This window comes from Mus caroli, unplaced genomic scaffold (assembly GCF_978045245.1).
Source record: "Mus caroli unplaced genomic scaffold, Mus_caroli_1 scaffold_19, whole genome shotgun sequence".
In the NCBI taxonomy this organism is placed as follows: Eukaryota; Metazoa; Chordata; class Mammalia; order Rodentia; family Muridae; genus Mus; species Mus caroli.
In genome coordinates this window covers 80,529,167-80,543,725 of record NW_028227274.1, presented here as the reverse complement: position 1 = coordinate 80,543,725, position 14,559 = coordinate 80,529,167, and the positions used below count along the sequence as shown (strand labels likewise).

Sequence of the window (14,559 nt, the reverse complement as noted above, 5' to 3'; positions counted from 1 at the left end):
CAGGTGCGACCTCAAGGCACTGAAAGCAAGGGGACGCAGCTCACAAGGGCCAAGGGATTGAACCCATAACCGCTCAGAAGATTCTCCGCCTGCGGATAGCTGCGGAGGAGTCCCACCCGCCCAGCTTGCTGACTGTGAGCAGTGAGAGTCGCCCAGACCCGTACCTCTGTGTTCTGGAGCCTGCCGCCCCCGCACGGGAAAGGCTTAGCTCAGGACTTGCAGCGCCGCCTCCTCTTTAGCCAGGCCAGGCACGAGGATAGTGTGACCTGGCACAGCCCGGATCGCTCTTCCAGGCTTTCTTGCGGGAGGTACTAGCTGTCTCGCGCGCTCTCGCCGCTCTGTTCTGGGCCACTCGGTGACCCTAGGCTACCTCCAGAGCTGGTTTTCCCTGGCTGGCACAACTCTCCAGGGCGCTCCTGTCCGTTGCACAGCGCCCCAAGGGGGTATCCCAGTAAGTGATGGAACTGGCTACGGTGAACCTCAGTGAAGGGAATGGGAGCGACCCAGAGCCTCCAGCCCTGGAGTCCAGGCCGCTCTTCGGCATTGGCGTGGAGAACTTCATCACGCTGGTAGTGTTTGGTCTGATTTTCGCGATGGGCGTGCTGGGCAACAGCCTGGTGATCACCGTGCTGGCGCGCAGCAAACCCGGCAAGCCGCGCAGCACCACCAACCTGTTTATCCTCAACCTGAGCATCGCAGACCTGGCCTACCTGCTCTTCTGCATCCCTTTTCAGGCCACCGTGTACGCACTGCCCACCTGGGTGCTGGGCGCCTTCATCTGCAAGTTTATACACTACTTCTTCACCGTGTCCATGCTGGTGAGCATCTTCACCCTGGCCGCGATGTCTGTGGATCGCTACGTGGCCATTGTGCACTCGCGGCGCTCCTCCTCCCTCAGGGTGTCCCGCAACGCACTGCTGGGCGTGGGCTTCATCTGGGCGCTGTCCATAGCCATGGCCTCGCCGGTGGCCTACCACCAGCGTCTTTTCCATCGGGACAGCAACCAGACCTTCTGCTGGGAGCAGTGGCCCAACAAGCTCCACAAGAAGGCTTACGTGGTGTGCACTTTCGTCTTTGGCTACCTTCTGCCCTTACTGCTCATCTGCTTTTGCTATGCCAAGGTGAGTGAGGAGCGCTGCCCAGGCTCCTATGCAGCCCTGACCCTGACCCTGGAGCTTCCTGGAGCTTCCTATCTCCGCGCCACTCCCCCACTGTCTATCCCTTTCCATTTCACTTTTGTCTCAGCTTGCTTGCTCCGATATCATTTGTGGAGCAAAAAAAGTTAACTTGGAGTTTGAGAAATGGCAGGGTAGGGGGGCATGGGGGTGGGGTGGGGAGAGTGCCTGAAGTTTGCAGTTCTGGTTGAATAGAAAGACTTTATCTCTGCTCTCCTTCAAGGGCACTGCAGCTCAGCACCCGATCACTTCAGGGTTCAGAGAGGCAGTTGTGTGTCTTGGGTCACTTCTCAAAAGGTTAGACCCCCCTTAGTTTCAGCAGCTTTTAAACAAAATTGGTGGGCTCCAAGAAAGGAATACAACAGAACAAAGGGGGCTTCAGAGACAATGCTCCCTCTAAGAGCCAGCCATGGGCCATGGTGGATTCTAGTCACCCCTCTTAGCTCTCTGCTGAGACCTGCTAGTGTGGTGGTCCCTGGAGCCAAGCTCTTCCAACAAAGCAGCACACTGGCACCTGCACCTTAGTGAGTTTTCAGAGTCCAGACTCCATAAACGTCAGCACATCAGGTTCAGGGCTTTGGGTTTTAGTTTAGCATTCTAAAAACCAAGTGGGAAGCCCTTCCTCCCCCTAGAGACCTGGCTGAAGTCCCCGGGGGAACTATGGGTAGAAGGACAAGTGCTAGGGATTCAGATGGTGACCAAAAACACAGAACTGGAGGAGCTGAGTGTTTATCCTGTCTTCCTGTATTGGGAAGGACTGGTGGCTCACAAGCTCCTAGGAATTACACAACACTGCATTTATGTTAACCAAAACCCGTAAACTTCTTAGGTGCTATTTGTTGATGGTTTATGAATCCAGAGTGTATTGTTGGTGGCCACTTGATGTGGTTCTTGGGGTAACCTCTGTCATAATATTTCCTTCCAGGGTACTATCAGAACCAGTTGGAGTGGGTGAAAAACCTTTACAATGTAAATTCTGAGGTTTTCATGTAACTTTATCCTTCCCTGACTCCCAATCTGTTGCTCTGTGCCAGCAAGACCATATACAACCTCCCCCCCACAATGTAGAAAAGCAATGGTTCCTTACATTTCACTCATAAGGCACCCATTTAAAGAAGGCCATCTTTCCCACCTTTGTATGATATGATTATGTCTCTTTTGAATGGCAATATTACTTCAGTGAGCGCCACTGGATCAAACTTGCAAGGACAGCCTTGCTGGTTGGAAGTGGCTGATTTATTCATTTGGTCTTTGCAAAGCAAAGCAAAGGCTGCTATGCACCTGGAGTTGCGGGGTGCGGGCTCACATCCATGAATGTGCCCAGTGAGCCTCCGGGTGGGAGCTGCTATCTCTATTTTATTAATAAGAAAAAGTACTTTCAGGGCGATGCAGTGACTGACCAGATGGTAAGGTTGGTAAGTTATGGAGGAAGAGTTTCAGGAGGTGACAGTCCATCCCTTCTATAGCCTGAGCTATAGAAGAGAAACAGAGCTAAGAAAAACACATTTAGAATGTGTTAGCTCATGGATGTTTCAGCAAATTCAATGTTCTTCGGTGCTTCAAATTGCTGAACTTGGATCCATCTTAGTTGGCCTGACTGTTTAAATCCAAGTAACACCAAGAAGTTGGCCACTGCCGACGCTCATGTTCTAGAGCAGATTCTCTTGGTATCTCCTCCATCATTTTTCCTCCTTGACCTGTGATCTGTGGTCTTTAGACAACTTCCTTTGGGAACTCAGCATCTCTACTGATTTATGATTACTCAGCAGACCTTTCAGAGACATAAGCTAGTTTTAATAAGTTTGCAAATAGTAACATCGATGCAAAAGATGTTTCCAGCTAGGAAGAACACTTGCTTAGAAGCCCTTATGCTCTCTTGCCAGTGTCATATTGGGTAGAAATGACATGAATGTCGTTGCTGCTGTTACATATAGGGACTCACAAGCATGCTGGCCGTTGCCAGCTAGCTGGTCAGCCCTGAGTCCATCAGCAGGCTCTTGGCTCCGGCCCTCACCTTCCTCTTACAAGTTTTTCAGATTGCTGCTATTGAAAACTTCTCTGTACTTTCTGGTGGCAGGACAGAGCTACTCCAGCATTGGTGTTATCAGTCAGTTCTCCACTTGCTTCCACAGCAAGTAAAGCCTCATTTGGCTGTGAGGCACTGAGGTGGTTTCAGGCAGTGAGAAGTGTCTCAGTAGGGCAAGAAGTTTGAAGACAGAAATTCACACTGGAGATGGCTGCTAGGGTGACTGCTTTGCTGCTGGGGTAGAGAAGGCTGGTAACTGAATCCTGAGGTTTCTCAATTAGGTTGTGACTGATGGTGCTGGTTGGAGCCGAGTGGAGCAGACTTCGGCAGTAAGGCCAATTCGATTAAGTTATTTCCATGTTGTGGTGTTAGAGGGCAACATCCAAGTGGCTGGCACATGCACCCACTTCCCGAGCGCTTCTTCAGAAATCCAGTCCATTCCAAGCTCCTTGCTGTATATTCCAGGTTCTCCATCAGAATAGGAAAATAGACCCAGGACCGGCCCTGCAGGGCAGGCACTGTGGAGAAAGTGCAGACTGTGAATTCCTATGTACAATAGCAATGGCTACCCTCCTCACACCATTTCTCCAACATATGACAGAGACCAGAGAGAGCAGAAGTGACTTCTCAATTTACCAAAGTGATCTTATCTCCTTGACAGGTATGCTAAGTATAAAAGCTGCAGGATTGTATATATATATATATATATATATATATATATATATATATATATATATATATAAAATCACCAGCAATGTTGAATTCCTAAGGGGGTTGTCTGAAGACCACACAGCATTTGAATTATACATGAAAGGAGCCCTGCTGGCTTGTGCTTTGCTCTCGAGCAGTGGTTCTCAACCTTCCTAACGCTGTGACCCTTTAGTACAGTTCCTCATGTCATGGTGACCCCCCACCATATTTTTGGAGATAGAGGTTTGCAAAAGAGGTCGTAACCGGAAGGCTGAGAACCACTGTCCTAGAGATTTGAAATGAGAGGCATGCATAAATAGCTCCAGGAGCTGTCGCAGGACTGGGCAACCACACTGAACAACTGACAGTTATATTCTCTTCCTTGTTCGGTTGGCTTTCTCCCCTGGGTGGTGAACCTCCACAACCTGCATCTCTAGTTTTCACTATGTCTCTGAGCTGTCTCTGTGTCCCATGTATGTAATAGGACCTGGTGATTTTAGGCATGTGGATTCTCTGACGGAAGCAAGGCCGTAAGAGCAGGAGATTGCTTGAGTCAGCGCCACCCCACCTCAGGAAAGGCTCTTTCTTCGAGAAACTCAGAGCCTGGTATAGGTTCTCTGTGGCTCTATTCAGATCTGGGTGTGGTCAGTCTTCCAGGGATACTTCTAAACACAGTCAGCTGCTCGGATTCAGGGCTTTTTAAAATCTAAACTACATTTCTATTTTTGTTGTTTTTATAAGCACTAGTGTTACCATACCCAAGCTCAGTGGTTGTCACTGAAGAGGAGGCAGCGCGCAGGTAAAACCTGAAGTTAACCCGCTTCATCCGGTTATGTTTTGCAGGTCCTTAACCATCTGCATAAAAAGCTGAAGAACATGTCAAAAAAGTCAGAAGCATCCAAGAAAAAGGTAACATTCACAGACAGATGCGGTTTCTGCCCATTTTCCAGAGCTTAGTTGACTGTTGTTTTAAATTCTTTTCACACCCAGCCACAGGTTGGAAGACCAGTTGACTGAGGTGTACATTTTCAGGAACTGCCACAGCTAAGGGGCTGGGTAGAGCAGGAGTCACATCAAGAAGGTGGCAGGTAAAGACCAGACAGGGTAGGGAGGCCAGGAAAGACAGACAGACTTCCGGAGGAAAGGCTTAGATCAGGGGGAACTCAGAGAGGCTGTGATGTAATGTGCATATTTAGCATTGAGCATATTAGGGATGATTCAAAACTGTCAGTTTGCTTTTCATTGGGGAGAGCGTTGGTGCTCTCACCCTCTTCAGCCTCAAGAGCAAGCAGGTACCAGCCTTACCTCTCCCCTAGTCTTCGGCTGTCCTTGGCATGGAAAAGACAGAAAGTAAAATCGCTGGGACCATATCCCTCTTTCTCATCCAGGGCATCGCACCTAACACTTTCTTCTGCATAACGATACTAAAAGCTTCTAATTTCCTGGGGTCCACTGCATCTTCATTCACTGAAGCAAACTGTTTTACACACCAGGATTAAATTTATCTTTTACTGTAATGAAATCTATGTGATTTCTAGGTTTAGACAGTGGAATGAAATTATTAGACAATTTTATTAGAGGGAAGATAACCAAACATTTTAACCCGCAGGCATTACTGAACATATCTTTAAATGCCCTTTTCCCCTTTCTAAACACTTCTTCTGATCAGTTATAGATACTTTGTAAATAATCGTCCAGAGGATCGTGTTTACTGTAAAGGTCTTGACGTGAGTACAGCTTGCTCTGCCTTTCCTGTTCCTTCACATCAGTGTGGAGAAGACCCCCACACACCCCTCACATCTTGGGATGCAACTCTAGCTGCCCTGGAACCTGTGATGCAGAACAGACTGGCCTTGAACTTGTGGTGATCCTCCTGCTTCTGTCTCCTAAAGAGACCTGTTTACTCCTGGTAGCTCAAAATAACTCACATTTGGGATACCATCATTTATACGTTTATACACACAGACACACACACAGACACATATACACACAGACACACAGAGACACAGACACAGACACACACACATACACACACACACACACACACACCCCAACTGCCTAAGAATAAATGACTCCCTCAGCCTTCTGCCCTTGGCCCTTTCTTACATCCCAGCAGTCACTTAATTTTAGGTACAGATCTCTCTTTATAACAACCGATGAAGTTTGAGGCCTGTGACTGGAGTCAACACTGAATACTGTGTTCTTCTCCTCTGCTTCCAATGCTGCATTTTAATGCAGTGGTAACATTCTTTTAATCTATTAGTTTTTTTTTTAAAGCAACACTTCTTGCCTCCAAGAAAATGAGTCCTTAAGGGCAATTAAGGACTTTGTGTAATTTCTCCTTGAACTGTTCTTCATAGGTACTGTGTGGGAACAAGCTGACCTCTAGTTTCTCAAAGGAACAGGCGTCCTTTGGGAGGTGGAATCAAGAGAAAAACACAGACCATAGAAGTTCAATAGGAGGAGTGTTGGAGAGTAACATCGTTCAGGGAGCTGGGGAAGTAGCTCAGACAACAAACGCATGCAGGAGAAACTGGGTTTGATCCCCAGACTCTGAGTTTTAAAAAAAGAAAGAAAGAAAAGAAAAGAGAAGAGAAGAGAAAGGAAAGGAAAGGAAAGGAAAGGAAAGGAAAGGAAAGGAAAGGAAAGGAAAGGAAAGGAAAGGAAAGGAAAGAAGAGAAAAGAAGAAAAATTGCATTTCGTGTGCACTTGTAATGCCAGAACTGGGGAAGCAGAGACAGGAAGATCTCTGGGGCGTATCCCTGGAGCAGATCCCTGGGGCTTGCTGGCCTGCATCCTAGCCTAGTCAGTAAGCTATAGGCCAATGAGAGACCCTGCCTAATCAAGAAACAAGGTGGGTTGCTCCTGAGGAGAGATACCTGATATTGTCTTCTGGATTCCACAAGCAGACACTCGCACATGCACACACAAACACACAACAACAACACACAGATACATACACACACAGACGCACAAACAACAACACATACACAGACACACGCTGGGAACAAGGAGGCTGATTAGGATTCAACAGTGAAGAAAATGCCTACCAATTATGCTAAATATTTACTACAGATCCAAAAGATTTAAGCCAGGTGGTGAGGTCTTCTGATCTTAGCTGCTTGGGAGGCTGAGACAGGAGGATGCCAAATTTAAAAATTAAGGCAAACCTGAATCACTAAACTAGACCCAAATTATCTAAAAATAAAAAGTAAATGGCAAAGGTCTGGGATATATTCTCGTGGTAGAGCCTATCCCTGACATGCAAGAGGCTTGTGACTGAATCCTGAGGACCGAAAAACAAAACAGAGATTTTACTCTGATTGAGAGAGTCAAACTACTCTTTGAAAAAACAAAATAAAACAAAAAAACCCACAACACACACAAAATCCAACAGCAACAAAATCAAAAGTTTAGATGAATCTCACCTTTTTGTCTTTGACAAGGTGTTGGTGAGAGACTGAAAAGCTCTCAGAAAGAACAATGTGTTTGACAGAAAGATGCAAGGCCATGTAAGAGAGGCTGGGGGGAAGCCTCTGCTTTATCTTATTATGAAGACTATAGCAGTCATTTTGTAATCAAGCACATATGTACAATGACTACATATTTATATAAACTAACCTTCCATTCATTCCCACTATACAAGAAAGTTAGGGCATTTGAAAATGGAGTTTTTATTTTTTTCCTTCTCTTCCCTCCTCAGATTAGCCCTTCACAGCTGCTGAACAGATGTTTGATCTCCTCTGATAGACTTAATTGCCTTTTTTGTTTGCACGAAGCAAATAAACATGATGGTAGGGTGTGTGTATGTGTGTGTGTGTCTAAGAGAGAGAGAGAGAGAGGAAAGAGATTCAGGGGTGGGGGGGGGGAAGAGAGAAGCAGGTGATGAGACTGAAGACAGAGGAGGAAGGAAAAAAAAGACAGAAAGAAGAGTCACCTGGCAGGGCGCGGCACAGACCACAGTATCCAATCACAGAGGATCTGCTGGGGACCCTTCCCTAGCAGATCTCAGTGCAGGGCGTGGTCATTGGAACACACGTGCTCCGTGCTTACTACTGGGGGGTGACATGGGTCTCTGATGGAGACTGATGGTCAACTGTGTAACTTATCCTTTTTCTTACTGTAACCAGTTTCCTCCCCCAAAAGAAGCAACTCACAGGAGGAAGGGTGAATTGGATTAGAGTTCAACCTGGTGGGGAAAGGCAAGGTGGCAGAAACATGAGGTGACGGACACATTGTGTCTTCATTCAGAAATCAGAGGGGATCAGGAAGTGGGGGGTGGGCTGAGAAACCTCAGGTCTGCCCTGGTGGCTGACTTCTTCCAGTTAGGCCCTACCTCACACCCGGTCCTCAGCAGGAAGTGTAGGTTGCAGACCTATGAGCCTTGGTTACAGGACCTTGCACACTCAAACAGCAGTAGTGGATTGACAGGAAGGAATGAGAGTCCAATGGACGGGTGGGAATGTCAGTTGTTGGCTCATTCTAACGTCATTTATCTTCAGGTTCTCTCAGTGGCCAAGCAGTTTTCTGTCCTTGTGCTGTATCCATTTGCTAATGTGACAGGAACGAAATATCCTGTAGGGTGTGGCTTATAAACAGCAGGAATGTATTTTCTATGTTCTGGAGCCTGGAATTCCAGTGTCAAGTGCTGATAGACTTTTAGCCCCAGCCTTCTGTCTGCATTTGCACACAATGATGGAGTGGGGGTACGGCTCTTTTACAAGGGCATTGGTTCCACTCTGGAGTACACTTTCTTCATAGTCTCATCTTCTAATGACCCTACCTCCAGATGCCACCATCTTGGTGATCAGATTTCAACCTATGAGGGATACACACATTCACACCAGCAGATGAGCTTTCTGTGCAAGGCTTATCACTGTTATGAAGTGCGAGCCCAGCTCTTTGTGATGGTGGGCACATTATATGACTATTCCCATAAGGAGGAAAATGTAGGAAGAAAGTAGGATGTCTTTCCATAAATAAATTAAAGCCCAATTACCTATTAAGGACTTTGCCTAAGCACTGACAGGCAGAGAGATGATTCTGGCTTGAGACTGGTTGACTTAGAACAAGAATCTTATCTAATGCTGGGAGGGTGGTAGGGTAGCACAGTGGGTGGGTGCTTTTGGGAGGGAGCCTTGTCAAAGGCCCACTGATGTTGTATGAACATCTGCGTGCTTTCAACAGATGCATTTTGGTTATCATAGTCTGTTCCCTGATGTGTCCGTTGAGCGTTCTGGCTGTCCTTCACACAGCTTGCTTGGGGCTTCTCACAGTCTCCCCCTGTGCTCTCTCTTTCCTTCCCCGCTGAGTTTTGTTAGGCGCATTGAATGAGACTCTTTGAAGAAAAGACAGATGTCTCTGATTGCTTGAAGAGAACAACTCACAAATCAAGGGAGTCTAATATTCTTTTAGACAGGTTCGGGTTAGGAAGAAAGAGGAGGCACGCTACGAAGAGCCAGATCTCAAGTGTGTACATATACAGCATCTCTGTCGAAAGTAGGATTCTGTGCTCCAAACCAAGGAATGATGTCAGTCACTGTGTGTGCCCAGTATCACACCATCTCTGGCAAAGACAAATGGCTTTGTAAGAAACAGGGACATGGTGTTAGAAGTGAAAATGAAGAACTTTCTTTTTTTCATGCAGAGCAGTCTTTCTGTTTCATCCTGGCACTTTCCACACAGGGGAGTCTGGTGCATTCTGATATTTCAGAGGGATGTAGCAGAGGCAGCTTCCTTGCGTTGTCTGTGGGTAGAAATGCTTCTGCCAGGAGAGCTATCAGTATTAAGTGAAACCTCTTTAATTGCTTTCACTTAAGGTGCATGAGATGACCCCACTTTTATTGTGGCTTTTATGCAGTTCTTCAGGGATTCACTAAATCTCCTGAGCATTGTAAAGAGTCAGCTTCCAAGGTAACTATCCAGTAACTATTATCCACTGAATGAGCCACTGCCCATTCAGTGACAGGGCCCAGAGTGCTCTCGGATGATGGGCAACACTGATTTACCACAGTCCTGGGGCTGAGATGAGAACACATGTGTTATTCTGAGCAGATCTTTAACTTTGAGCCGATGAACTCCAGACATATTGCTTTCTGAATTCTATACCAGAGCGGTGATTATCGGTCAAAGGAGGACAGTTTCTAATTAGGGCAGAATTTCTCCGGATAAATTTTGTTCTTTTCAGATCCACCAGCATTTGCTGAAAGAGCAAAAAGGAAAAAAAAAAACCCACTCTTAGGGGATATCTGGCTTTTCATACTACTGAGGCTGAGACTAAGGCCCAGGGCTTGTGTGAAGGACACAGACGTACGGTGTTAGAGAGAATAGCTTCTCTGAGATTCCCCACTGGACTTGTGGGGTGCTTAGCAGCATTCTATTAAGCTCTTAGGAGCAGCCACAGGTAGACAATAGCTCATAGGAGCATGCACCCAGTATTTGCTTCTGATGCTTGCATCGTAAGTTATTAGCCACTTATATTAGCACTTCCAGTCGACCATGAAAAAGAGCCTGGCTCAGATGTGAGTTCCTGAGAAAACCCGGGGGATGGTAAACATTTAAAGGGTTGTTTGGGTAAAGTCACAAATGCTCAGAGAAACCACTACCATAAAAACATTGCATATTCAGGGCACACAGCCATTTGCAATTCTGATCTCGATAAGATAGAACCCATCAGCTTCTGAGGTGCCGACCTGCTCTAAGCTTTGTGCTTAGCCCGTGCTTCCTAAAAGAAGCATAGCAGGAAATAGTGACAGAGTAGGACTTTTGTAGGGAGATGGATTGACCATCTTAGACAGAGGAAGGTACGTTCTCCTGTATTGTGAGCACAACCATTTACAGGTTGTTTGATTGAATCACCAGAGAATGGCAGTTCTCACACACTAATGGGCAAATGGATTGATAGCAAACACTTCCGTAATATGTGTGAGCTAATTGCATTTGCTCTGTGGCCCAGGCGGTAAGTGGACTTAATAAGTAAGCTTTCACTTTGTAACACCTGCCTGTGGGTTTTTAATAGCGGAGCTGGTTAGTGCTCACATGGTCCAGGTACAATCTGAGAATCATTTTGTTGGTTAATCTGCATTAATGAGGAGGAAATCGGGTCTTGAGGAGGTTTTTACCATCTTCCAAAGATGGTGAGCAGATCTGCTGTCTGGCCAATAATTGTGCAAAATCTAGGATACCTCTTGGTATTGAGTTTAGCTTTCTTCTCCCGTACCCCCTGTCTTGTGTTTACTGTTCTTGACCTGAAATCCAGCACCCCCCACGCCCCACCTTGCTCTCTCTGCCTTCTCTGTCAGAAGTCTGGCCATTCACCATCACTGTTGGTTTTCACTCTCCTCAGTGATGAACTTCTACTGTTGTCTTAGCTTGCTGCCAGGATTCAGCAAGGCGGAGGTGTCCGTATGCCATGCTATATTTCAGACTTTCCATTCTAGAACAGTGGCTCTCAACTTATAGGTCACCAATCCTTTGGACAAACCGCCATCTTTAAAAATGTTTACCTTATGACTCACAACAGTAGCAAAATGACGGCTACAGAGTAGCAACAAAGATAATTTTATAGTTGGGGGGAGTCACTACGACATAAGGAGGCGCAGCATTAGAGAGTCTGAAGACCACTCTTCTAGAACCGTAGGATTTGCTTTCATGAGAAGCAGTAGAGAAAGACTCCTGCCATGTAGCACAGACCTGCCTGCCAGCAGTGTCCTTTAGAGAGGTCTTCTGAGATTTGTTTGCCTTCTAGGTTGGTGGCTGGTAGGGAGGCCTTGCCCACGCACACAGGCCATGACTAGTTGGTCTATGTTCCCTTGTTTTGAGATCACGAGCCAAGGACACTTTCTTCCTGTTGTTTGCTTGGTGAGAATCATTAGGAAACAGAGACCTGCTTCATGTGTCTGAGTGCCTTTGACTTAGGAAAAGTTAAGCTAGCCATAGGCCTTGTTTGTCTCCATGATGCTCTGGGAATGGCTGTGAGGAGGTTCGCTCCCCAGAGTCTCCACCTTGTCTTCAGTAATGAGAAACCAACCTCTCCCACTTGTGTGCACCCGGGTTTGCCTAAGCTCTGGGCTCCTGCTGGAACTTGGTGTGTGCGCACTGGAAGAGGCTTGCTCTGCTGGTTTGGTTTTCTTGAGTTGGGAGGTCTTGTGTAAAGGTCACACTGGTCCAGAGCTCTGGCTCCTCCTGCCTCGTCTCTTGGCTGCTGGCAGAATTCTCTCTACCTTAGGCAACAGTCCTTAGTCTTGATCTGTTTCCAATCTCACACTTACCACAGTCCGCAAGCGCTTTACACGTGCCTAGGAATCAGGACTGTGTTAGGTTCCTGCTGGGTCTTGAGATGTTGTGTGAGGTCAAATTTAACACTTTTGTGTGATCTCATGAAAGTACCTATGAGGGCTGGGGAGATGGCTCAGCGGTTAAGAGCATGGACTGCTCTTCCGAAGGTCGTGAGTTCAGATCCCAGGAACCACACGGTGGCTCACAACCATTTGTAATGCCTTTTTCTGGTGTGTCTGAAGACTGTTACAGTGAACTGACATATAATAAATTTTGACATATAATAAAGTAAATATTTTTAAGTAAGTACTTTTAAGAAAGTACCTATGAATGCTATTGAGGTGTATTTTACAGTGCTGTGTTCTTCTGATATAACTGGTGTATTCCTGCAGCTCCTGTCCCCTCTCCAACCCTCTTCCATTACTCTCTCTTCCAGACTGCACAGACCGTCCTGGTGGTCGTTGTAGTATTTGGCATATCCTGGCTGCCCCATCACGTTGTCCACCTCTGGGCTGAGTTTGGAGCCTTCCCACTGACGCCAGCTTCCTTCTTCTTCAGAATCACAGCCCATTGCTTGGCATACAGCAACTCCTCAGTGAACCCCATCATCTACGCCTTTCTCTCAGAAAACTTCCGGAAGGCGTACAAGCAAGTGTTCAAGTGTCATGTTTGCGATGAATCTCCACGCAGTGAAACTAAGGAAAACAAGAGCCGGATGGACACCCCGCCATCCACCAACTGCACCCACGTGTGAAGGTTTGCGGGAGCCTCCCGACCTCCGGCTCCCATGTGTGTTGGAGAGAGGAGGGTGGAGCGAATTACCAAGTAACATGGCAGCTTATTCTCCTCACAGCAATTCCTATCGATCCAACTACATTCCACAGTGGTAAAAGTACGTCGATTGTTCAGGGAACTCGTGAGTCTACTGAAGATCATTTTCCAATTTCATTTTACTCTATAATTGTATATATAAAACAAAAGAAACTTCTGTATAGTTTCTAGCTCTCAAGGAATGAAAGTCCTACAGCACTCTGCAAATGTTTTGATCTCCATGGTGTAAAGTAAGCTCTGTAAAGCCGAGAAGAATATTTGAAATCCACATTTTCAGGCTAGTTAATATAGGGAAAAAGTTCTTTTTTTAAAAAAAATTTTTTTGAGAGGAGAGGTAATAGTCTAGTTTGTGTTTTGAAATTCAACTGTGGGCACAGAATAATGATTTTTATTTTGTTGAACCTTTGTGGACTGGCACCTCATCTGAGTCGTGGGTGTCCAGAGGCCTGTCTAGGAATGTGAGACCCATCAAGTACATCCTGGGAGATCAGCGGTGACTCTACTATGGAACAATCCTGTGATCTGGGAGTTTAGGGTGAAGAATTCAGGAAACCAGTCAGCTAATAATTTCTTTGGGGTTGAAAACTGAACAAAACTTAGCCATGTGGTTGATATCCATGGCTCATGGAGAAAGCAGGAGAGACCTTGAATTCAGAATGAAGGAAGACAAAAGTATCCTGTGGGAGAATAGAGACACACAGAGACATGCTGCCTCATGCTGCCTTGTACCAACAAATGTCTAAGGATTGTTTTCCCCAAATATTATTCCATGGAGCAATGTTAATTTAGAATTAAAACCATCACCATGTGACTTACAAATGTAACTTTCACAACAAATTTCATATTTATTTATACTTGCCATAGGAAAATACTAAATTGTCCCGTCTTAGAAGAATAATGTTTAGGTTTAAGACTTTGATAATATTTTAGGAGGAGGGAAACAAAGCAAGACACTTTTAAAAAAAATCAAAAAGGGTGTATATCTGTGCCAAATCAGGACTCCTTATGAAGCATCTAACTTAGGTTAAAAAAATGTAATGTAGACTTCTGGCTCGTTAACTTTTCTAGCTCATTTATTTTCGTGACTATTCCCCTGTAAATAGTGTTTACATTTGCAATAGTCTCTGGATGGAAAAGGGGGGACTGTTGGAATCATGGGGAATGAAGAGTTCTCAGTAGCTGCTAGGGCAGCACGTGTCTGTTGGTGTTGTTGGGTATTTTAAAGAGAACTGTAAGCCCTTTGCATGGATTTTTCTTTGTTTGTTTGCACTTTATTCAATATTGGATCAGAAATACTTTATCTTGAAAAAGGTACCTCACGTGATTAGGGGAACCTAAAGCTGTCCTTGTGGATGTTGGCATACGTCCTTCATTCACACTGTCCACAGAGGCGCTTGGTCAAACCTGCATGTGAGAGATATCCTATGCTCTAAGAGTTCCTTGTTCTCTTCTGCTCAGAGATTTTGTAGATGGAAAGCCAACACTGTGGCCCCGAGGCAGGGCTTATCTAGAAGGCACGTGTTCATACACCCATAAGGCTGGGTCTTGCCCAGAAAGCAG

The 14,559-nt window shown here is 45.9% G+C and overlaps 1 protein-coding gene across 1 annotated transcript; it reads left to right on the top strand.

Annotated features, from left to right (window-relative positions):
* Positions 1–458: 458 nt before the first annotated feature.
* On the top strand, positions 459–12,922 carry Galr1 (galanin receptor 1). The gene is made up of 3 exons (XM_021151045.3): positions 459–1,121; positions 4,735–4,800; positions 12,605–12,922. The coding sequence occupies exons 1-3, from the start codon at positions 459–461 to the stop codon at positions 12,920–12,922; spliced, it is 1,047 nt and encodes a 348-aa protein (XP_021006704.1).
* The last annotated feature ends 1,637 nt before the right edge of the window (positions 12,923–14,559 follow it).

Bases quoted from the DNA above. Each gene is read 5' to 3' on its own strand.
- Galr1 (XM_021151045.3), top strand. From the start codon at position 459: ATGGAACTGGCTACGGTGAACCTCAGTGAAGGGAATGGGAGCGACCCA. The intron at 1,122-4,734 runs GTGAGTGAGGAG...TATGTTTTGCAG, and splicing joins TCTGCTTTTGCTATGCCAAG to GTCCTTAACCATCTGCATAA. The intron at 4,801-12,604 runs GTAACATTCACA...TCTCTCTTCCAG, and splicing joins CAGAAGCATCCAAGAAAAAG to ACTGCACAGACCGTCCTGGT.